Source organism: Hyla sarda, unplaced genomic scaffold (assembly GCF_029499605.1).
Source record: "Hyla sarda isolate aHylSar1 unplaced genomic scaffold, aHylSar1.hap1 scaffold_78, whole genome shotgun sequence".
Lineage (NCBI taxonomy): Eukaryota > Metazoa > Chordata > Amphibia > Anura > Hylidae > Hyla > Hyla sarda.
This window is the reverse complement of record NW_026610803.1, coordinates 92485-117175: the sequence shown is the minus strand read 5'-3', so window position 1 is coordinate 117175 and position 24691 is coordinate 92485. Positions and strand designations below refer to the sequence as shown.

Sequence of the window (24691 nt, the reverse complement as noted above, 5' to 3'; positions counted from 1 at the left end):
AACTAATTCAGATAAAGCAAGTTATATGAAAGTCAGAAAGATCTGCTGGAAGCTGTAAATCACTGTCTATGTAGAGGACAGGAGCTTCTTCTAGGTACTATACAGTACACACAGTAAAATGGAGCTGCCCTGGCACAGGTAATGAGTAGTACAGAACATGTAATACCTCCATGTACTGTAGGAGGCTCTACCAGACATCATTCAGTGCATACACTTCAGTAATACAGGTGTTTTACCAGTGTATGACCATTCTGATTGGTCAGATCTTCCAGCCATTGACATGTTTCGCAGATCTGGACTGTCCATAGCATTGTATGTTGAGAAAGGGTTTCATGCTACAATGGTCCAGAAAAGACCATTGAAAATTGTATATTGAGGTCATGAGCATACATTGAGGGACCTCTGCACATCCGGTTGTAAAACAGCTCCAATGTAATAATATAGGTTTAACTTTCAACTAGCTGTCATTTTTCAATACATTGGATGAAGTGATGCATAGTTGTTAATTGTCCCAGAAACCAACTGCAAAAGGTTGAGTCAACCACAGAGGGGGTGGAGTTTGGACATTACTTGATGCTTGAGGATGGTGCTGGGCAGTCTCACGGAGATGTCTAAATTGTATTGCGTTATGTTAGCAACTATGGTGACTAGTACCTTCAAAGAGTCTTATTTGTACAATGTCTGTGGAAAAGGACGGAGCTTCCTTGAAACGCGTTAGCTGTTTTAATAAAGAAAAAAGAAACACTTTACTTGGTTGTGGACAGCGCTTTCAATTCCCATCTATCTGCACCGGTGGTTCAAAAATTTCCAGTGTTCCTATTCCCACGCTGCATGCGAGGGTGGGTCTAGCTGCAGTCCAACCAAGAGTGGATCCGTCTATCCCAGGATCCACACAACCAGCCGAGAGGGAAAAAAACGTCATACTCATACGAGCGTTGTGCCTCCATTCAGCACAACTGAATCCAGTGAGTCCTCCCAAAAATCGGGGCCTGTCCGGCACCATATTGTTCTTCACAGGGAGCGCTTTTTGTCTTTTTTTTCTCCTTTATTTGTACAATGGCATTGCTGAGCAGTCACCCATCAGTGGCTGACTATTAGTATACCCTATGTAATGTTACAGCTGCAAACTCTCATCACTGCTAATGTAATTTATAGGGATGCAAAAGGCTGAAAAAGTGATACCATATGAATACAAAGTATGAATAGAGTCAAACTGTCTAAATCAGCTGAATGCTTTCTTTGTATAGTAGCATACATTTTGGTGGCATATTTTTTGTCTCTATGTATTTTACAAAAAAAAATTTTTAAGAAAAAAAACAATAGGTATTTTACCTATGCATACCTGGAATGCATTTAGGAAAATAAAAGCGTACGCCCAGATTACACTTATGTGTACCAATACACCACACAGCCAAGTCAGGCCCAGGACAGGAAGAAGCACAATAATTGGTTTTGCAGTGGCCCTGTAAAGAAATAAATGTATGTATATATTTATTTATTGATATGGATATAATAATGAAATATACAGTATATATAAAAGAGGATATACTATACTTTACTATACATATACTATAAATATTTATTTATAGTAGTAGTGCAGTGAAATATAACTTATCCCCTATCCAAAGGATAGGGGATAAGTTAAAGATCACGTGGGGGTCTGACTGCTGGGACCCCCTGCAATCTCCTGAACAGGGCTCTGGCAGTCTGCCATAAGCAGCCGTTCTGACCCCCGTAGAAAGCCGTGGTAGACACGCCCCTTCCAAGTATCTCTATGGGATACATGGAGGGGGCGTGTCGCCCACCGCTCCGTGTGGGGGTCAGCACGCCCCCTTCCAGCAGACTGCAGGGCTCCGATCAGGAGATTGCGGGGGGTTCCCAGCGGTCAGACCCCCACGCGATCTTTAACTTATGCCCTATCTTTTAGATAGGGAATAAGTTATATTTCACTACAGAACTGCTTTAATATGCAACATTTATGTAAAGTGAACAAGAAAACACCAAATAATAGGTATTAACCATATTAGCAGTTAAAAGTACTGCTATAGTTTACACCAGGATCCCAGGAGGCTATCCATTGATCTGGCTACATTTTCCTCTGGCGCTAAAGAAAAGTTTCATGGGAAAACTGATCGTAGAATTGATCCTGTTCATTTGGGACCATTCACATTCCTGCGGCGTCTCAATTTGGATGCCGGATGGCTAAGCACAGCACATGGGCACCGGATGGGGGAATGCATCTTGTTGTGATCCCCTGTCCAGCCTGCACACTTAAAATGTACCTGTTGTCAACAAAAACTTTTTATATAATGTAGATAATGGAAATATGTGAAACATAGAATGTGTCGGCAGATAAGAACCATTTGGCCCATCTAGTCTGCCCAATAATCTGAATCTTATATGAAGGATAGCCTTATGCTTATCCCATGCACGTTTAAACTCTTTCAATGTATTTGCAGCGACCACTTCTGCAGGAAGGCTATTCCATGCACCCACTACTCTCTCAGTAAAGTAATACTTCCTGATATTACTGAATAAACCTTTGCCCCTCTAATTTAAAACAATGTCCTCTTGTGGTAGTTTTTGTTCTTTTAAATATGCTCTCTTCCTTTACCGTGTTGATTCCCTTTATGTATTTAAAAGTTTCTATTATATCCCCTGTTTCTTCTTTCTTCCAAGCTATACATGTTAAGGTGAGGTTAATATTAGTGTTGAGCGGCATAGGCCATATTCGAATTTGTGAATATTCGCAAATATATTGACGAATATTCGTCATATTCGTAATATTCTTATTTTATTTTCGCATATGCGAATATTCGCGTGTGCGAAAATTAACATATGCGAAAATTTGAATATACAAAATTAACACAAGCGAAAATTCGCATATGCGAAAATTAGCATATGCAAAGTTTCGCATATGCGAAAATTCGCACACCAGTCTCACACAGTAGTATTAGAGCCTTCTTACACCACATAAGCTGGGAGGGATGATCACTGTGATGTGTACTGTGAAAAAAAAATTAAAATAAAATAAACGAATATTGGTAATTGCGAATATTTGCGAGCAACACTAGTTAATATGTATATTTGTAATATACAATGGTTAAAAAAATGTGTATATTTATGGGTGAAAAAGTGCTGTCCTTGCAGCTATTGCCTGTGAGGAGTCCAAATACAGGAAGTGGGGACCGGACAAGCAGTGCTATGTGCAGGCTCCTGGCTTGTCGATCATCCTCATGTGTGAGCCCATAGCATGTCACATAGAAGAGTGGAGCGGATGATCCGATCACAAAAAAGTAGAACATCTGAAGGAGCGCAGACCTCTAAGGGTTAGGTTAAAATGAATGGTTTATTATAAAAGATGCATCTTTTATAATAAACCATTCATTTTAACCTAACCCTTAGAGGTCTGCGCTCCTTCAGATGTTCCACTTTTTTGTGATCGGATCATCCGCTCCACTCTTCTATTGATGTGCTGGACCCTGCCACCCAGAGCCCAGAGGAACCTGGATGCTGCGACCCCTCTCTAATTTCTAAGTGACTGCAGGTGTTATGCTCTGAGCATAACACCGTAATGTAAGGGACCACCCTGCTGGCCCATTTATCTAACCATTTACACACAAAGTTATCTTGTTTACCTGCACGAGGTGCGCACCGCTCTCTTTCTTGTATTCCATAGCATGTCACAGAGATTCACTGGACAGAGCCCTGCTTGTCCTCACTGCACAGAGCCCTGCTTGTCCTCACTGCACAGAGCCCTGCTTGTCCACCCTCACTTCCTGAATTTGGACTCCTCATAGAGACACACAGGCAATAGTTGCAGGGACAAAAAAATACATATTTTTAAACCAATGTATATGTTAGGATTCGGCAGGCTGGATGTGGATCCTCTGTGTCAGCGAGGGATTGGCGTGGACCGTACCGGTGGACCGGTTCTAAGCTGCTACTGGTATTCACCAGAGCCCACCGCAAAGTGGGATGGTCTTGCCGCGGCGGTAGCAACCAGGTCGTATCCACCGTTAATGGCTCAACCTCGCTGACTGCTGAGAAGGCGTGGGACAGAAGGACTAGACAGAGGCGAGGTCAGACGTAGCAGAAGGTCAGGGCAGGCGGCAAGGTTCGTAGTCAATGGTAACGGCAGAAGGTCTGGAAACACTGGTATGGCAATCACAAGAAACGCTTTCACTAGGCACAAGGGCAACAAGATCCGGCCATGCTGGGAAGGGGAAGTGAGGTTATAGGGACGTGGAGCAGGTGGGAGCTAATTACACTGATTGGACCTGGCACCAATTAGTGGTGCACTGGCCCTTTAAATCTTAGAGAGCCGGCGCGCGCGCGCCCTAGGGAGCGGAGCCGCGCGCGCCAGGACGTGACAGCCGGGGACCGGAACAGGTAAGTGGATTGGGATGCGATCCGCGAGCGGGCGCGTCCCGCTATGCGAATCGCATCCCCGTCGGCAGTGTCAGTGCAGCGGGTCTGACCGGGGCGCTGCAGAGAGGAGAACGCTGCGAGCGCTCCGGGGAGGAGCAGGGACCCGGAGCACTCGGTGTAACAGTATATTACAAATATAGATGTAATGGTATTATCTACATTATATAAAATGTTTTTGTTGATGACAGGTACACTTTAATGAACTCTGGAAGCTAAACAAGTGATGTAATTAGTTGTGGCCAGTTTTAGGCTAGGCTAGACGCCAGAAATATGTAAATACATCCAATGCCAGGTTTGTGGAGATCAGCTGATCACTGGCTGTTCTTAAAGGGGTATTCCAGCCTTGAACATCTTATCCTTTAGATAAGGGATAAGCTGTCTGGTCCCCGCAATCTCCATGCAGCCCCTGGCATTTTGTGCCGGGCGCTACTCCTGAGGCAGGATGTCACAGCCACACCCCCTCATGATGTCATGCCATGCCCCTCCATTCATGTCTATGGGAGGGGGCGATTAATTATAAGATATAAAGGGGTATTCCGGAATTAGACATCTTATTCCCTATCCAATGGATAGGGGAGAAGATGTCTGATCGCAGGGGTCCGTCACACCCCCTCCCATAGACATGAATGGAGGGGGCATGGCCATGACATCACGTCTCGATCTCATGAGCAGGGCCTAAAACCAAACCTTAATTAGACTAAATAATAATGTGAGGAACAAAAAGTGTTAAAAACACCACTCCACTAACATCATTATGTCCGTGAATAACCAAAGGTCAAGGATAGGGCAACCCAGTTATCAGATCTGGTTATAGGGCTACAAATGCCTTATATTTTAGGTGTTAAATATAGTTATGTGTTTCAAATGTCCACAGGATTAGAGGGTACAGTTATCAATAAGTCCTATCAATGCAAAAATGGTACCGCTAAAAAACTTCTGATCATGGCGCAAAAAATGAGCCCTCATACCGCCCCATACGCGGAAAAATAAAAAATGTATAGGGGTCAGAAGATGACAATTTTAAACGTATAAATTTTCCTGCATGTAGTTTTGATTTTTTCCAGAAGTACGACAAAATCAAACCTACATAACTAGGGTATCATTTTAACCGTATGGACCTACAGAATAAAAAGAAGGTGTCATTTTTACCAAAAAATTTACTGTGCAGAAACGGAAGCCCCCAAAAGTTACAAAATGGCATTTTTTCCAATTTTGTCTCACATTAATTTTTTTTTCCGTTTCGCCGTAGATTTTTGAGTAAAATGACTGACGTCATTACAAAGTAGAATTGGTGGCGCAAAAAATAAGCCATCATATGGATTTTTAGGCAAAAAATTGAAAGATCTTTAAAGGTAAGGAGGAAAAAGGAGGAAAAAACGAAAATGCAAAAACGGAAAAACCCCGGGTCCTTAAGGGGTTAACCCACTTCAGTTGCCTCAATCAACTTTAATGGCTACATCTGAAGGGTTAAGGCTGGACAACAGTGTGTTCAACATTAGCACCATGTCCCCGCTGCTGATAGCAGCTGACGCTTACTAGATATGAAGCACGCTCTGCGCTCAGATTTTAAGCATGCCAAACATCCCAACCGTGACCAGGGCATACATGTACGCCCTGTGTCGTCTAACAGCAATGGACTTTCCAAAGGTTGGTTTTAGGGGCCTGCAATGGGATTGGGATCCAGCGGGACCTGATATAAACTTATAGGTGTGGCCGGTTTTTAGTCTTGTGTGAGAAGCCACATACAGTGGGTCTTGCAAAAGCACGCACAGTCCTGCGAACCTCTGAAATGGCAGGAGGCTTATGAAATGGTACAAGGGGGTGATGAAATAGCACAAGGGGGGCTATTTCTAAAATCTGTGACTAAATATTTGCGAGAATGGGTGGGATTGGACACACATGTTGCTGGTGTGGAACACATACCTTGCAGGAGCAGGCAGTAATGGGCAGAAATTTAGTAAGAGCAGAGTTTAGAAAACAGTCCCACACAGGGCACTGGCTGGGCTCATATACAGTGGAATTGTGCCTGACACACAGATTATTACTGAATTACTGCAATCTTTATAATATGGTTTTAAAACGTACAGTTTTCACAAGTGAAAAATGCAACGTGCAACTATGCAATGTGAAACTATGGCTAATCTGCGGTAAAATATACATTTTAGATTGTTATAATATTTTTATGACAACTCACCAGACCTGGATGCCAATCTGCTTTTCTAAGCTGCAGTTAGGGGTAAGCATCTTAGAACGTCTACGAGCACTCGAGATTGTAACCATCACAACTCGAAACAGGACAAATGTATTGACCTACAAGGATGAGGAAGGCAAATGCGTTAGACAGCCCAGATTGATATATCCATTCATCAAAAATGAACATATTCAGTGATACCAGTAACCTTTCAGGAACTGTAATACATTATGTATTGACAAGCTGGTAATTCAGGCTCTTAATTGTACAAAGTAGGGATCAATTCACACAGCACTTAACGTGTTCCCAGCTAGCAATGTACAGCATGTCATAAAAGCTGAGCTTGAAAACAGGGACTATGTAGTAAGTTGATGCAGTTTGTGTACTCAAAACACCCACATAAAAGATCAAATGCAAATGAGAAGAGCTTTAACAATTATTTAGCTATGCAACGATGTTGATAAAAACACATTTCAGTACTGTTTACTTTCACTGTATTATATCTCAAAAATTCTTGGTGTTAAATATCTCATAAATGATTAACTATTTGTAGAATCCAAATAAAAATGTAAGGAGTATTCCAGGAATTTTATTTGACCATGCTACAGGGGCTGTAAAGTTAGTGTAGTTCATCAAATAGTGTCTATACCTGTGTGTGATGGTGGTCTCATAATTCTTATGTGATTTTCACCCCAATATTTATTTTTAACAGCATACAAAATGACTGTTGTCTCAGATTTTTCCCAGGTTGCAATGCAGCTGAGACCTGACCTCACTAGTCAGCTGATGACAGGGAGCCTGTCTGCTTCAATGGGTGGAGGGGTCGCTTGGTGGGAGAGAGATCAATCTGCAACTAATGCAATAACTGTAGGCACCCTGATTGAAAACCACAGGTCTTTTGAATGGATGCAGCTCATTTATGTTTCAATGGGTGGGGTGGCTGATGTGTGGGAGGAAGGAAACTGGAATTATGGGACCTGTAGGCAAAAAGGAAAAACTCAAACAGAAAATACAGATCACAAAAAGCTAGCCACAATGTTATGATAATCCTACAACATAGCCATTTAGCCTCAAGACAAGCACAGATCCTTCCTAAGCATGTCCATTACTGTCTGGCAGGTACGTACTAAAATCACCTTATGGTGGATAACCCCTTTAAGGCAGCAAATATTCTGTGTATTTATGAATCCAGCTTCTCATTCACACATCTACGGCTTAAGATTTTAGGAGCTTTAGGTTGCTTTTGTTGAGCTCAAATATTCCTTCTGCCCCTTTTACCACCCTTTATAAAGGGGCAACTTTATTTAATTAAAAAGAATGTCTTTTTAATTATAAAAAAAAACATATGTAGACAATCCAAAAAAGCTTTTTATACACAACCACTTCCAGTAGACTTAAATAGAGTACATTACTGAAGACATTTGCACAATTAATAAAAACTTGTGTAGGCTTAGCCTACATAGTTTACACTTGTCCATGGACAAGGCATGTCTACAGTCTGGACAATAACACAGGAGGAAGAATGACTGGCTTTGTGAATACACATCCATAGACTAATGGAGTGATGCCAACCCCTCCTGATTACCACCTGCTAAGACAATGGTGACACTTCCCATGTACATCTAGATACTGCCCATAATGCAACCCTACTAGGGTATTTAAGAACCTGAGCCAGGAATGTGGCGATACACCTTTTCGGTAGACCAAGTGTGAAGCTGATACTGCAGCCAGCCCCTATTCTGTATGCTGGAAATACCATTGCTCTTAGATCATTGTACATTAGAGCAGAGAGTTCCTTCATAGTCCTACAGCTTAGGGGGTCACTCATCAGGAAGAGGACCAAAAGTTTTGCTGCCTATCTGACCAGTAAGTGAAGTTTACCTGTTTACTATATTTCGTTGTCTTTGGATCTTTCCATACTGGACTGTACCTCACTTCGGTGGACTGTGTTGTTGTTGCTGTTGTAATGACTGCCTGGTCAGGTTGATGTATTGAGGCCATCAGCATAACTGATTATTAATAAAAAATAAATAAATAAAAAAAAGTGGGCTCCACCTGGATTGTTTGTCTGCAGAATCCATGAATGGTCTTAGGGACCATGCAGGAAAGAAAGAGAAACACCATCTTTTCATGTTTAACATTATTGGCAGTGTGCAACTGAAGGAAAATACACCATAACAGAAATTAATACTGGACAAACAGTTGTCTATGGCAATTTACAATGTTATGGCTGATAGGGGCATGACAAACACAACTTTAGAGAAGTGTCAAAGCAATTCTTCAGACCACATGCCTGGGAGTGCTGCTGTCAATCAATCAGACGGATCCCTCCAAGGAATAGCCCAGGATAAAAGCAGCGCACAAGACTTCAAAGGTAAAATGGTTTATTTACCCGGCATGCAACGCGTTTCGCTGGACAACCAGCTTCATCAGGCCTGATGAAGCTGGTTGTCCAGCGAAACACGTTGCATGCCGGGTAAATAAACCATTTTACCTTTGAAGTCTTATGCGCTGCTTTTATCCTGGGCTGTTCCTTGGAGGGATCCGTCTGAGTGCTTCACCTGTGTTGCCAGGAGCGGCTGCTGATCTTCGCCCGTTGAAGGGTTATCCCACGCTTTCACCATAGTTGTACTTGGTTGCAGTACAACTATACTCGGTGAGCATTTTTGCTTTTTCCATCTCCTCTTTATAATACATTATCACACTAGGAGTGCTCTCCTTGTCTATATTTGCTGTCAATCAATGTCATACTCATGCCGGTAGTTGTGTGATCACCATGACACAATTTGCTGATGATATAGAGATTTTGAGTATATATGATGTAAATTCCTTCATTTACCAACATAAAAGGGATTTTATAATTGAAAAAAGATATACAAAAATGTTCCATTAAAATATTTCTGATCGAACTTTGTATGTGTCATGGTACAAAGTTATAATATGTAATGTTTAAAAACGGCTCTTTATTTATAATAGCTTCTTGTAATCAACAAAGGTGTTGGTACTCATTCAGTAGCTTCTTCTTAAGTTAAGGCATTCTTAAGATTCAAGGGCAATGACCATGGACCACCTCATTGTACCTTCAAACTCACAATGTTGGAGAGTCCTCTGGTAATTACTGCATTAACAATAGCAGGTGAACTGCATTGTTATCCAAAGTCCTTTTTACATTGCTAAAGAATGGCTTTGTATGAAAGCAGGTAGAAATGTAAAAAAATCAAATTATCAGAGGTTTAGCTAATGCTTGGCCAGAATTCAAGAATTACCAATAATTCAATACATAACAGTTATATGCAATTCTTTTAAATAGTTAAAGGGGTATTCTGGCCTTCTACATCTCATTTCCTATCCGAAGGATAGGGGATAAGATGTCTGTGTCGGGCGCTGCCTCCGAGACGTGACGTCACAGCCATGCCCCCTTGTGACATCACGCCATGCCATGGGGACGTCCTGTGACGTCTCGAGGGGGCATGGCTGTGACATCACATCTCGGAGGCAGCGCACTGCACAAGAATGCCGGGGTCTGCACCAAGATCACAGGGGTCCCAGCACAGGACCCTTGTAATCAGACATCTTATCCCCTATCCTGTGTATCACATTTTTGTGTGTTTTAGACACTTTTTGTGCCTTGCCTGACAACTAAGCCAGCCTTTCCTTAAAAGAGGGACGGCATAAGATTCAACAACATGCTAGCACATTTTGTAGCTATTCTGATGCAAATCAAGCCCTCTAATAGGTGGAGTAAAGTCACCCCCGGTCCTGCCCGCTATCTTCCGTAAAAAAATCATCAGTAAACCACAGGTCAAGAAAAACAACAGCCCTATGGTTCAATGGGGAAGGAAGGAGGAATATGATCACCATACATATTACCATTATACTGTTACTAACCAAATCCTGTATACTGAAACCAATACTACCAATAATACCAGTATAAAAGGAGGAATATTATCACTATACATATTACCATCATACTGTTACTGACCAAATCCTGTATACTGAGACCAATATTACCAGCATACAAGGAGGAAATATTCCCCCCATACAGTGACCATATATGTGTAGTGGTAGATATTAGCTCTACACAGGCTCTTCAGACCATATAAGTGATTACATACAGTTACATCATGTGACATCTTCTTTGATCGGAGTCGTTCAGTTTCCTTTTTCTTCTCCATCCAGCCCGTCATGACTACTTCTTCCTTTCACAACTTGTCTCCACAGAACCTGCCAGACAAACATTTTAGGCTCCGCACTTTTCCTGCACCTACAACGCTCCATACAGTAATAATAGAGTGGCTAGATAAGTGGGTTGGGGAAGAGTAGGTAGGTCTGTCCCCCTCCATTAGATACTTAGGTCGCTCCAGAAGGTAGACAGGTCCCTTCACATACTGTAGTTTCCCTCATTACACAGGTGACCAGAGTAGGGAGGTACCACCTGTAGGTAGGTCTCAGTGTAGATAGCTGCCCTCTTAGGTATTAATCAGAAGCCCCCTCAGGTAGTAAACAGTAGCCCCCCTTAGCCAGTAATAGCCAGCAGCCCCCTTAGGTAGTAATCAGTAGCCTCCATAGGTAGTAATCAGTAGCCCCCTTAGGTAGTAATAGCCAGAAGCCACCTTAGGTATTAATAGTAGTATAGCCCCCTTAGGTTGTAATCAGTAGCCCCCTTAGGAAGGAATAAGTAGCCTCCTTAGGTAGAAATAAGTAGCCCCCCTCCCTAGGTAGTTATCAGTAGCCCCTTTAGGTAGTTATAAGTAGCCCTCTTAAGTAGGAATAAGTAGCCCCCTTAGGTAGGAATAAGAAGCCCCCTTAGGTAGTTATCAGTAGCCCCCTTAGGTAGGAATAAGAAGCCCCCTTAGGTACTTATCAGTAGCCCCCCCCCCCCCCTTAGGTACTTATCAGTAGCCCCCTTAGGTAGGAATAGAAAAAAAAAACATTTACCTGTCTCCCGCACGGTCCATGGCTTTTTCTCTTCTGTCTTCTTCTCCGGTCTGTGCTTCGACGCATGATGATGTAATTCATGTAATAGAGTGCAGAGGACGGAAGAACAGGCCTTTTGTTGGCACCTGCATTATGTGGGTGGGCCACAAGAGTGATAGACAGGGCGAGGAACCAATGGCTCTTCACTCTGTCAATCAGCCGAGTCTGAGCGCCGCATTGAACTATAGGCACGTCTGTAAGACGTGCTCATAGTTTAATGCATCCTGGACCATCAAAGGAAGCAGGAGTCCACTGTGTAAACAGCGCCCCCCCGGCTTCTGTGCTGCGGCAGCTGCAGGGGTGCAGCGGGCCATGCAGGACCCCAGGAACCTTACTGGCTGTACCCCCTGATGGTGGCCCTGAGTAAAGTTAGACAAAAGGGTTTAACCCCTTAATGACATATATTATTTTAGTGACAACATAAACCAAGCTCCGGAGATGGTGGGTGCCAGGTGCTATCAGCAACTGGCTTTGTAAATGTCTGACATGAGGGATCATTTCGATGTCAGTCATTTAGCCTCTTAAATGCGACGATCAATAGCGATCATAGCATTTAAAATACTAAATCACAGATACCAATTAGCAACCCCATAACACAGTTGCGGGGTGCTGATCAGTTACCATGGCCCCAAAAGCCTTCTGAAGGCACCTGTGCATGCAATGCAGATTTGTTGGTATAGGCTACTTACCTAATTGCTTTTAAAAGTCCCCTTGGCCCTCCCAACTTGACTTAAAAAGTCCACAAAAAAACTTTTATTTGACTATAAATAACAATATATAAAGTACATCCCCTAACTAAAATATTAAAAAATCTAATCAAACTTTAAAAAAAAAAAAAATGCAAAAGTTGCTGAGGTAATCAAAAAATCCCATCTACCCATATTGATGAATAGAAACTACAACTATGAACTATGAATAAAAACTGCAGATCACAGTGTGAAAAATGATCCCTTGTGTAGTTTCATATACATAAAAAAAACTAAGTTTTAACTTTTTAAAAGTAGTAAAAGAAAACAAAAGCTATATAAATTGGGTATCCTTGTAATTGGACTCATCCACAGAATATAGGCAAATAGAGGAAATTTAAAGAATTTTCTGAATTAAGAAATTTGGTTAAAAATAACATAAAATAACATATAGGCCCATTAGGTACCTGATAAGTCATTTCAGCACCATCACGCTGGTGGGCCTAACTTTTGTCTACTGTGCTGCAGTAATGACGTTCCTATATATAAAATGTGTCTGCTGCAGCCAATTACTGGTATTAGTGGTGTATGACACAAGACCCTTGAGGCCAGTGAATGACTGCAGCGGTAATGAGGGTATATGGGCAGGTTATTGCTGTAGCCTAGTAAGAAAGGATTAGCAGCACCACCCAGAGCTGGAACGGTCAATTGTTTTTTTTTGACCACATCATGCCCATTCACCATCACTTGTCATAAAGCACCATTTTTTCATTCCAGCACAGCTATATCCATGTATTTTATTACTCCTAACTTGACCATGTGATCACCAGTCTGACTCTCACAAAGTTACCATGCTTAATATGTCACAGGATGTCAGTCCTGCTAACTGGAGAATGACATCATCACCTATTAGAATCCATACTGCTAGCTCCATGACCCCTTAGCACCTAAATATGTATGGCCCGGCTATCTATAGTAGCTATACAACTCCCCTGAGGTTGTGTTCATACATTGTGATTTTTTCTAACTCCAGCCCTAGCATCCAGAAGCGTATCTATAGCTTCTGGGTCCTAATGCAAAATCTGCAACAGGGCCGCATGTGCCATTTAGGCGGTCTTTCATGGGGAAGATATGCCTTGGGGCCCCCTTAAGCACCAGAGCCCCCATGTGACTGCTACCTCTGCATATCCTTTAGTTATGCCCCTGATAGCAGCATAATTAGATGACCAGGTGCAGTGACCAAACTCCACACCCTTAGCCATTTTATGGTAAATATTGGCTGTATTACAGAATCACTTCAGTGTGGAGTTACAAACCAACATGGAGCTAAAATTATTCTATAAGAGTCACTGCTGCACTAGATTAAAAAAAATCCTGGAGTGCTAATTTAAAAAACAAACAGTCTATGGCATGATCGGCTGAATTCAGCCAATTTTCTACTTTGACTTTTTTTTCTAAACCACGATTACCTACCATTTCCATTGTATGAAAAATACTGTAAGACTTTGACCGACACATTGTGGCCAATAAATGTCCCATATGTATGTCAGTAAATTCGATCCGTCACGAACTTCTCGGCTCGGCAGTTGATGATTTATCCTGCATAGATTAGTTCAGCTTTCAGGTGTTCAGGTGGGCTGGAAAAGGTGGATACAGTCCTAGGAGACTCTTTCCTAGGAATGTATCCACCTTTTCCAGCCCACCAGAGCAGCTGAAAGCTGAACTCATTTATGCAGGATAAGTCATCAACTGCCGAGCCAAGAAGTTCGTGACGAATCCAATTTACTGTAAGTTCGCTCATCTCGAATGTCAATCTATAGGGTGACAATTATTGGGTATGAGAAGGATGCTCAACAAGCACTGGATTTGGTTCTTACTAGGATGGCAGTGCCATGAACCATCATCAGGCAGGGACTCCATTTTGTTCTTGGGGTGGGCCCCATTCTTATCTGCCTAGAATTTTACAGTAATGCATAACACAGGTGGTAAAAAAGAAAGACAGTGAGACAAAAAACGACCACAAAAAAGAAAAAAGACACACACAAATAAGACAAAATTGGTAAATGGCTTCAGCAGATGCTTTCTTATTTTAAAAAAGAGACATTCACTTCACCAATGACTTTCTGCTTTCATTGTAAACTTTTCAATTCAATTTAACGGAACAAAACACAAGAACACATATGGTTCTTTCCTAAAGGCGAAACATTTTTTTTTTGTTCTGCCAGAACAAAGAGAACAAATGTAAACTCTGAGGAGCGCTAATTTGGAGATTTTCTGTAAAAATAAGCAATTAACATAAATGGAAATTATGAATAGTTTGTTTGCTTTATTTTACACAGTTCATTCCTGTAGTATTTTACAAAGTTGTACATCTTGACATTGCTGAAAATAGAAGGTATAAAAGGTATACTGACTAAATACACAAACATACCGTTAGTATGAAGAGAACGGGTCCAACAAAGGCCCAGATGATATCACTATGAACGTTCAGCCAGCAGTGAGCATCTGCCAGATACTTATTAAAGGAGGTAGCCAAGGTCACGCTTACAATAATGACTGGCAGGCCTATGAAAAGAGAAGGGAAATCCATTGAGAACACAGAATTATCCTTTTTAGCATTTCGTATAAAAATATAAACACAACATTGAGTGAAACAATAATGAATTGGTAAGATAACTGATATTTAAAGCAAATATATCGTCTGAATATAATGCTTTACACAGCAAAAAAAAAAAAAATTGTGGCACTTGGCCAATAGAAGCAATAAATACAGCAAATTTACAGTTATGCGTCCACTGTATCCCCCCTATCAATTATTGACAGACTGCCGACTGTCCACCGCAGCCTGACACCAGTCACCAGTAGCCAAACAGAACACACTTCTTAATGCTGCATTGGCCAATAGAAGAATGTATCTGTAATATAGTGTCTTAAAGGGGTTATCCAGGAAAAAAAACGTATGTTTTATATATCAACTGGCTCCAGAAAGTTAAACAGATTTGTAAATTACTTATATTAAAAAAATATTAATCCTTTCAGTACTTATGAGCTGCTGAAGTTGAGTTGTTCTTTTCTATTTAGGTGCTCTCTGATGACACGTGTCTCGGGAACGGCCCAGTTTAGAAGCAAATCCCCATAGCAAACCTCTTCTACTCTGTGCAATTCCCGAGACAAGCAGAGATGTCAGCAGAGAGCCCTGTTGCCAGACAGACAACAACAACTCAACTTCAGCAGCTGATAATTATTGAAAGGATTAAGATTTTTTTAATAGAAGTAATTTACAAATCTGTTTAACTTTCTGGAGCCAGTTGATATAAGAAAAAAAGTTTTTTCCTGGAATACCCCTTTAACATGGGGAAGCATATTCAGATGACAGATCTTTATAGTGGACTTGTTAGCAGCTGAACAGAGGTACAAATAATGCCATGACTACATAGGGTTATTCATCATGATTCTAAGCATATAATTATTATTTACATAGTCCTTTCAAGCACTGAGATAAAAGCCTTTTTTGTCAACATGTAAATAGGGGTTAAGTGCCCAAGGGGCGTTTCCCAGCACGGCAAGAACTCAAGAACCCAGCACATCGTCCAATTCATTGCCTTTTTGCCCACTTGCATATGCCTACTCCATTTGATTAGCAACCACTAGGCTTATTTACCACATGTGGGTGAGGAATCAAAGATGGATTGGCTAACCCTGGGCCTTGATATGCTGTAGAATGCCTCCAGGGCACTTGAGACTCACTTGCGTATTAAGAAGGCTTATACCTTTGCGCTGAGAAGAGGCAGATAAAACTAGGGAGATAAAAAGTTATGCCCACGCAATGAGGCAAGAGCAAAAGTAATTCCCCAGGCCAGCTTGGGATGGTAGTACTTCAAGCAACAATATTGGTGTCAACGGCAGCCTGCATGGAAACTGACCCCGGAGATTTACCTGTGGCACACTTGACTTAAAATAAGGAAGCTGTACAGATGTGCAGTTGTAACATATGTAAGTCCTTTGGTAATTTTTTTTTCCTCGGTGCACAACCACATACAGTGTCTGGCTGAGACACTGGGAGATGGAAGAACAAGACCAGAGAGCAATGGAGTTTAACCGGTAACTTTGCAAAGTAGTATTAAATAATCCATATACATGGACGTGGAGTTCATTTACTGCTTTTGCAATGTAAATAAAACAGCAACAGGTGATGGGGTTAGTGCAGAGTTATCTCGTGAAAATCAGTAGGGTGTTCTTAGTTCATTCCAGAGAAGTTTAGGTCCCTGAAGTAATGAGAAACACACACCAGTTGGCTCCCGGTGGTAAGCAAAGGTCAAAGTGGTGCACTAGGGTTTGGTCCTTTACTAAACCTTACCCTCTCAGGACTAGAAGTGCCTGCAATTTGTCTTGAAGGCTGCAGAAGGAAATCTCCCCCAGGCCAGGCAATAACTTGTACACAAGGTGTCTTAATGAGTTCCTTGCAAGAACCAGAATGGGACCTATGTATCCATGGGTAGTCCTTAGCAACTAACTTGTTCTTTCTCTACTTATATTCTCAATCTACTCCTTCTCTTTTTTTCTATGTTACATACTCAATCAGCTTAATTAAAGGGGTATTCCAGGATTTTTTTTATTTGACTATGCTACAGGGGCTGTAAAGTTAGTGTAGTTCAAAATATAGTGTCTGTACCTGTGTGTGACGGTTTTCTCACAATTCTTATGTGATTTTCACTCCAATATTTATTTTTACCAGCATACAAAATGACTGTTGTGTCAGAGCTTTCCCAGGTTGCAGTGCGGCCGAGACCTGACTCACTAGTCAGCTGATGACAGGGAGCCTGTCTGCTTCAATGGGTGGAGGGATCGCTTGGTGGGAGAGAGATCAATCTGCAACTAATGCAACAGCTGTAGACAACCTGATTGAAAACCACAGGTCTTTTGAATGGATGCAGCTCATATATGTTTCAATGGGTGGGATGGCTGATGTGTGGGAGGGAGGAAAATGGAATTGTGGGATTTGTAGTAAAAAAAAAAAAAGAAAGGTCAAACAGGAAATAGCATTTCACAAAAAGCTAGCCACAGTGTTATGATAATCTCACAACATAGCCATTTAGCCCCAAGACAAGCGCAGAGCCTTCCTAAGCATGTCCATTACTGTCTGCCAGATACGTACTAAAATCACCTCATGGTGGATAACCCCTTTAAAAAGGGTTTGATAGTTTGCTAGAATCTACTCTTTTTTACTCAGGAGCCCTGAATCTTAACTCGCTGGTTTTAGCCAGTTTACGAAGTAACCAAATGTGTGTGCGTGCATGTGTGAAAATCTTTCTCAATCTTGTCACCATCCGTATGCATTAGCAGCATGAAAAAATACAGTATTAGGCTTCGTTTCCACTTTTTTGCAAAAAACAACCTCTTGTTGAGACTTCGGCATTTTCATAAGGAAAATCTTGATGTTTTCCTCCCGTAGAAGTCTATGGGAGTGAAAAAAAAAAATATCAAGAAAAACACCATGTGAGTTTAAATTTTTACGTTTTTTTTGGACCATAGCAATCCAAAAAAGTGATGAAGATACCTTTTTTTTAAAAAAAAGAAAAAAATTGTAGGGTACCTTTAAAAAAATTTAATAAAAAAAAAGATACAGTAGTGATGGAGAAAATTGTATTTAACAAAATTTATATTTTTATGATGACATTTTTATTATTTTTTAAACAGGGATCAATTTATGTGGGAAGGCAGGGAACTAAAAATGTTAAATGTAAAAATAATTTTTTTTTAAATTAATTTTGTTAAACTTTTTATTAGTAATGTATTTTAATAATGTGTTTAACAGTGTGAGTGAGTGTGTGTTTTTAACTTTTTACACTTTTATTTTCTTAATTTTTTATGTTTTTAAGTAGTACTACTACTCCCAGCATGGAACAGACTGTAGTGGTACCAGAGCTGTAGTTGCCATGAGGTGACTGAGGCAGTCGCCTCAGGCACAGCTGCAACCTCTGAAGTGACGCAGATGTGCTACACCCTTTTTTTTTCTCTTGCACGGCAGCTGCAGTGTGCGGGTTGCCTCGGGCAGCTGCAGCCTCTGTAAAGGGGGCACAGACGTGCACCCCCTTTTAGTTTTTTACCTCGTTGACAGTCTGAGGTGTGTAGTCCTTTAAGAGTACCACAGTTGTTTCTTGGTAGTATAACGAAGCATCATGTCATTGATGACGTGCAACGTGGTCCCAGCTACAGAGAGGAGAATGCAGTGGGGGAGATGAGCATGCGCCTGACGTCGGTCTGCCTCATCACCTCCTGTGAGTAGTACAGCATCTATATTACTTGTCAAACGGTCACCGGAAGTTGGTTGACAGGTGCCACGCCCCCTTAGTCCCAAATCCCAACAATTCTGGTGGTGTTTGACAGGTACCACGCCCCCTGCCCCACGTGTCCTAACTATGCCCATATGCTGGCCCCAGCTCTCCCAAGACCCCTACCTCTAACATCTGACGTCATGCTGCTATGGCAACTACGTCCCAGCCCCCTCCCCAGCTTATCACACACACACATATATTCACATTAACTATCAGGAAAATGCAGAGCCCATAGATTGCTTATGTAGTTATGAGCACCCTTTATATCACATTTTCATTTATACCAAAGTAAATCAGTCATTGACAGCCACACATTATACCGCATAGCAATTTACAATAGGATTTTTACTATGCGGTAGATTAAACAATACTAACACTAATTCACAGACACACCACTTTCGGCAGTCAAGAAGGCCTCTTTTATCTCGGTAAGGGGTACAAAGTATTAAAGGAATACTTCAACAAGTCAGGCTTTTACGCTAGTGTAGGCGAAGTTGTAAAGGCGGTCAACGATCAAATAGATAACTTGAAGATATCAAGCGAAAACTTTAAACTACGTTATGATACTGTAAAGAGGGCCCGAAAAAAATGTGCTCACAGGCTTATGCAATGTATAAGCATCTTGCAGTTGTAACGTTGAATGTAGCTCGGGTTTATTTATTCCGTATTTCTTAACTGCAAGGCATAGTTTCTCAATCCCTGCGAAACTAGCCGGTGAACAAGCCTTGAAATCATGCAGTATTTTTTCCGTTCGGGCGCGCACCATGTCTGCTATAGTAATAACATATTTCATTTGCGGCTTCTATATAAGTAGTGGATCGTGTATAGCATATGTTTTATACAGTCTTAATACAATGTTAACTATTCATTAATATAACAGGCTCTGAATGAGGTTGTGGCTTGTGAATATTCATCAGTGGGAATGTGTCACAGTCCCTCCGCCGACCTGTGGTGCGTGGACATGCCTCCACAGCTGTTTCGGCAAATATATATATATATATATATATATATATATATATTTATAGTATACAAAAAAAGAGGATTGCAGCAGCACATTGGTCAAAAAATTGAGGCTCTTAGCGCACTTTTTGATCAAAACGTGTCCCCCATCCACCACGAGGAGGTGGCCTCATTTAGGATGGGACCCTAACACAAATTCTGAGCCTAACGCTCAACTATCCACTCACCTCTGCTGGGCATATAGCCTCTGACTGGGTGACTTGCTGGATCCATTTAAAACTCCACCTGTGAAAACGGGGGAAGGGTGCACAGCTAAAGAGGGTGCCATTTCCCCCTGAATTGTACATACAAGAAAAAAGAAAGATAGCCAGCACAACAACCTAATACACGGGTGCACACTGCCATGGCAGATACAGGGGGACACGTTTTGATCAAAAAGTGCGGTAAGAGCCTCAATTTTTTGACCAATATGTGCTGCTGCAATCCTCTTTTTTTGTATACTCTGTATCTGCCATGGCAGTGTGCACCCGTGTATTAGGTTGTTGTGCTGGCTATCTTTCTTTTTTCTTGTTTGTACAATTCAGGGGGAAATGGCACCATCTTTAGCTGTGCACCCCTCCCCTGTTTTCACAGATGGAGTTTTAAATGGATCCAGCATGTCACCCAGTCAGAGGCTATATGCCCAGCAGAGGTGAGTGGATAGTTGAGCGTTAGGCTCAGAATTTGTGCTAGGGTCCCATCCTAAATGAGGCCACCTCCTCGTGGTGGATGGGGGACACGTTTTGATCAAAAAGTGCGCTAAGAGCCTACATTTTTTGACCGATGTGTGCTGCTGCAATCCTCTTTTTTTGTATACTCTGTATCTGCCATGGCAGTGTGCATCCGTGTATTAGGCTGTTGTGCTGGCTATCTTTCTTTTTTCTTGTTTGTACAATTCAGGGGGAAATGGCACCCTCTTTAGCTGTGCACCCCTCCCCCGTTTTCACAGATGGAGTTTTAAATGGATCCAGCATGTCACCCAGTCAGAGGCTATATGCACAGCAGAGGTGAGTGGATAGTTGAGCGTTAGGCTCAGAATTTGTGCTAGGGTCCCATCCTAAATGAGGCCACCTCCCCGTGGTGGATGGGGGACACGTTTTGATCAAAAAGTGCGCTAAGAGCCTACATTTTTTGACCGATGTGTGCTGCTGCAATCCTCTTTTTTTGTATACTCTGTATCTGCCATGGCAGTGTGCACCCGTGTATTAGGCTGTTGTGCTGGCTATCTTTCTTTTTTCTTGTATGTATATATTATATATATATATATATATATATATATATATATATACATATATATGCTTAAAGTTACAAGGTAAAATCCTCATACTGGCAACAGCAACACAGAGAACCACTACCTCCACAAAGCTCTATCTTTGAACAAAACGTGAGTAGTTTTTCTCTATTTACTCTTTCTAGCCATTTTGTAATTGTATGCCGGAGCTGTGTGCTTTTATGCTTTTTTATTACCGTATATACTCGAGTATAAGCCGACCCGAGTATAAGCCGAGACCCCTAATTTCAACCCAAAATCCCAGGAAAAGTTATTGACTCGAGTATAAGCCTAGGGTGGGAAATACCTCATCCCCCCTGTCACCATCCAGACCCGTCATTAACATCCTCATAATCATCCCCTTGTCATCATCCCACACATCCCCCCTTCATCATCCCCTTATCATCCCACACATCCCCCCTTCATCATCCCCTTGTCATCATCCCACACATCCCCCCTTCATCATCCCCTTGTCATCATCCCACACATCCCCCCTTCATCATCCCCTTATCATCCCCCCTTCATCATCCCCTTATCATCGCACACATCCCCCCTTCATCATCCCCTTATCATCCCACACATCCCCCCTTCATCATCCCCTTATCATCATCCCACACATCCCCCCTTCATCATCATCCCACACATCCCCCCTTCATCATCCCCTTATCATCCCCCCTTCATCATCCCCTTATCATCGCACACATCCCCCCTTCATCATCCCCTTATCATCCCACACATCCCCCCTTCATCATTCCCTTATCATCCCGCACATCCCCCCTTCATCATCCCCTTATCATCCCACACCCCCCCTTCATCATCCCCACCCCCCTTCATCATCCCCACACCCCCCCTTCATCATCCTCTTCTCATCATTCGCCCTCAGTGGTCTTCAACCTGCGGACCTCCAGAGGTTTCAAAACTACAACTCCCAGCAAGCCCGGGCAGCCATCGGCTGTCCGGGCTTGCTGGGAGTTGTAGTTTTGAAACCTCCGGAGGTCCGCAGGTTGAAGACCACTGCGGCCTTCAACATCATCCAGCCCCCCTCTCACCCCCTTTAGTTCTGAGTACTCACCTCCGCTCGGCGCTGGTCCCGTCCTGCAGGGCTGTCCGGAGAGGAGGTGGTCCGGTGGGGAGGTGGTCCGGGCTGCTATCTTCACCGGGGGCGCCTCTTCTCCGCGCTTCCGGCCCGGAATAGAGGTGTTGCCTTGACAATGACGCAGGAGTACGTTGGCAATGAACGCACCTCTGCGTCGTTGTCACGGCAACGTGACTATTCTGAGGCCGGGCCCGAAGCGCTTAGAAGAGGCCTCCCCGGTGAAGATAGCAGCCCGGAACCAGTATCCCACCGGACCACCTCCTCACCGGACAGTCCTGCAGGACCGGACCAGCGCCGAGCGGAGGTGAGTACTCAGAACTAAAGGGGGTGAGAGGGGGCTGGATGATGTTGAAGGCCGCAGTGGTCTTCAACCTGCGGACCTCCGGAGGTTTCAAAACTACAACTCCCAGCAAGCCCGGACAGCCGATGGCTGCCCGGGCTTGCTGGGAGTTGTAGTTTTGAAACCTCTGGAGGTCCGCAGGTTGAAGACCACTGCGGGTGGGGGAGTTCACTCGAGTATAAGCCGAGGGGGGTGTTTTCAGCACGAAAAATCGTGCTGAAAAACTCGGCTTATACTCGAGTATATACGGTAGTAATTTTATCTAGTTTTTGGAGGGGGCATATAGTTATTAATCTTGTATTTTGTGCCTTACTTGGTTAACATAAATGGCGAATTGCTTGGGTGTAGGTTTTTTGCGCCTCCTTTGTTATGTGTATGAATTTGTGTATATATATATATATATATATATATATATTCGTATATCAAGTAGTTATTATAATTCTGTTTCAACAGCGTGGGTTGAAGTTTTGTATCTGTTGTATGCCATGAATGGTTTATCCATTATGGTTTATGCTTTTTTTATTAGTAATTTTATCTAGTTTTTCGAGGGGCTTATAGTTATACATTTTGTATTTTACTTGGTTAATATAAATGGTAAATTGCTTAGGTGTATTTTTTTAGGTCTCCTTTGTTATATGTATGAATGTGTATATTGTAGGCAAATATATATATATATATATATATATATATATATATATATATATATATAGTCGTATATAAAGTAGTTATTATAATTATGTTTCAACACCGCTGGTTAAAGTTGTATCTGTTGTATGCCACGAATGGTTTAGCCATTATTATGTTTGTCTATATATCACTGTCAGCATTAATTATAATTTTACATTTGCACGGTTTTAAGTCCGCGCTAGTTTGCCTGTTAATTTCAAATTTTGTATGTCCTATTATGTTCCCTGCAAAACATCTAGCTCTGCTTCCTTTCCCTAGCCTGTTTTCTAGCGGTCTGTGTAATGAATTTGAACAAACAAAATATGTATTTTACACTAATTTTTATTTATTTTTATTCATAGATGGCCCATCAAACCAGGCTTGAGGCTGTAAATGATTTTGATAACCTTGATAGCTTAGGTAAATAGCTGCTATTTTCATGTTTTTCAAAGAAGTGGCATAAAGCTATAAGGAAGCTGAGTGATAAGAACCTGCCCATGAAGAAAAAGAGAATCAAACTGTTGGCTTCATAGGTCCGCTGTTGGGGTTTGCAATTCCATTAATAACGAGCCTGATTTTTAACAACTAATGGAGCATACAGAGAAAATTTACTTGGTGCCCAACCATGAACTCAACAAGATAAATCATGCCATTACACCTACATCTAGCATACGGCAAAGTATAATACATCGTCTTGATAGTGAAATTAGCGATATTTTACGGCGTGGTGATTTGCCTGATGACGTGAAAATTAAAACGATACACAGATATACTGCAAAGATACTTGATTCTTGCTAAACAGGATGCAAAAGAGTTAGCGTCTAAAAATCTTATTACACAACCTGCACCTGGTCCTCAAGAATTGATTAATTCCACTACTGATCAAAGTGATTGTGTGAATTTGATTGTGAATAATGTCAATCCCAGGTTTAACCCCTCAACGACGAAGGACGTATATTTACGTCCTCCGCCGGCTCCCGCAATATGCCGCAGCGGGTCGGTCCCGGCGGCTATCAACGGCCGGGACCCGCGGCTAATAGAGTACATCACCGATCGCGGTGAAGCCCTGTATTAACCCTTCAGATGCAGCGATCAAAGCTGACCGCCGCATCTGAAGTGAAAGTGAAAGTAATCCGGCTGCTCAGTCGGGCTGTTTGGGACCGCCGCGGTGAAATCGTGGTGTCCCGAACAGCTTACAGGACACCGGGAGGGCCCTTACCGGCCTCCCCGGTGTCCGATCGGCGTATGACTGCTCCGTGCCTGAGATCCAGGCAGGAGCAGTCAAGCACCGATAACACTGATCACAGGCGTGTTAATACACGCCAGTGATCAGCATAGGAGATCAGTGTGTGCAGTGTTATAGGTCCCTATGGGAGCTATAACACTGCAAAAAAAAAAAGGAAAAAAAAGTGTTAAATGTCATTTAACCCCTTCCCTAATAAAATTTGAATCACCCCCCTTTTCCCATAAAAAAAATAAAACAGTGTAAATAAAAATAAACATATGTGGTATTGCCGCGTGCGTAAATGTCCGAACTATAAAAATACATCATTAATTAAACCGGACGGTCAATGGCGTTCACGTAACAAAAATTCAAAAAAGCTTATTTTTGGTCACTTTTTAAACCATTAAAAATGAATAAAAAGTGATCAAAAAGTCAGATCAAAACAAAAATGGTACCGATAAAAACTTTAGATCAC

The 24691-nt window shown here is 42.1% G+C and overlaps 1 protein-coding gene across 4 annotated transcripts in view; it reads right to left on the bottom strand.

Annotated features, from left to right (window-relative positions):
- LOC130346290 (adhesion G-protein coupled receptor D2-like) overlaps positions 1–24691 on the bottom strand; it is a 194256-nt gene that overhangs the window by 89829 nt on the left and 79736 nt on the right. For all 4 annotated transcript variants that reach the window (XR_008884619.1, XR_008884620.1, XR_008884621.1 and 1 more), the window contains exons 17-19: positions 14717–14850; positions 6626–6741; positions 1343–1463 (exon numbers count right to left, since the gene is read on the bottom strand). Coding sequence is in view for 1 of the 4 variants with exons in the window: in XM_056554532.1 (XP_056410507.1) it covers positions 1343–1463; positions 6626–6741; positions 14717–14850 (371 nt within the window). In the remaining 3 variants the exon portion in view is untranslated. The remainder of the gene's footprint in view (positions 1–1342; positions 1464–6625; positions 6742–14716; positions 14851–24691) is intronic.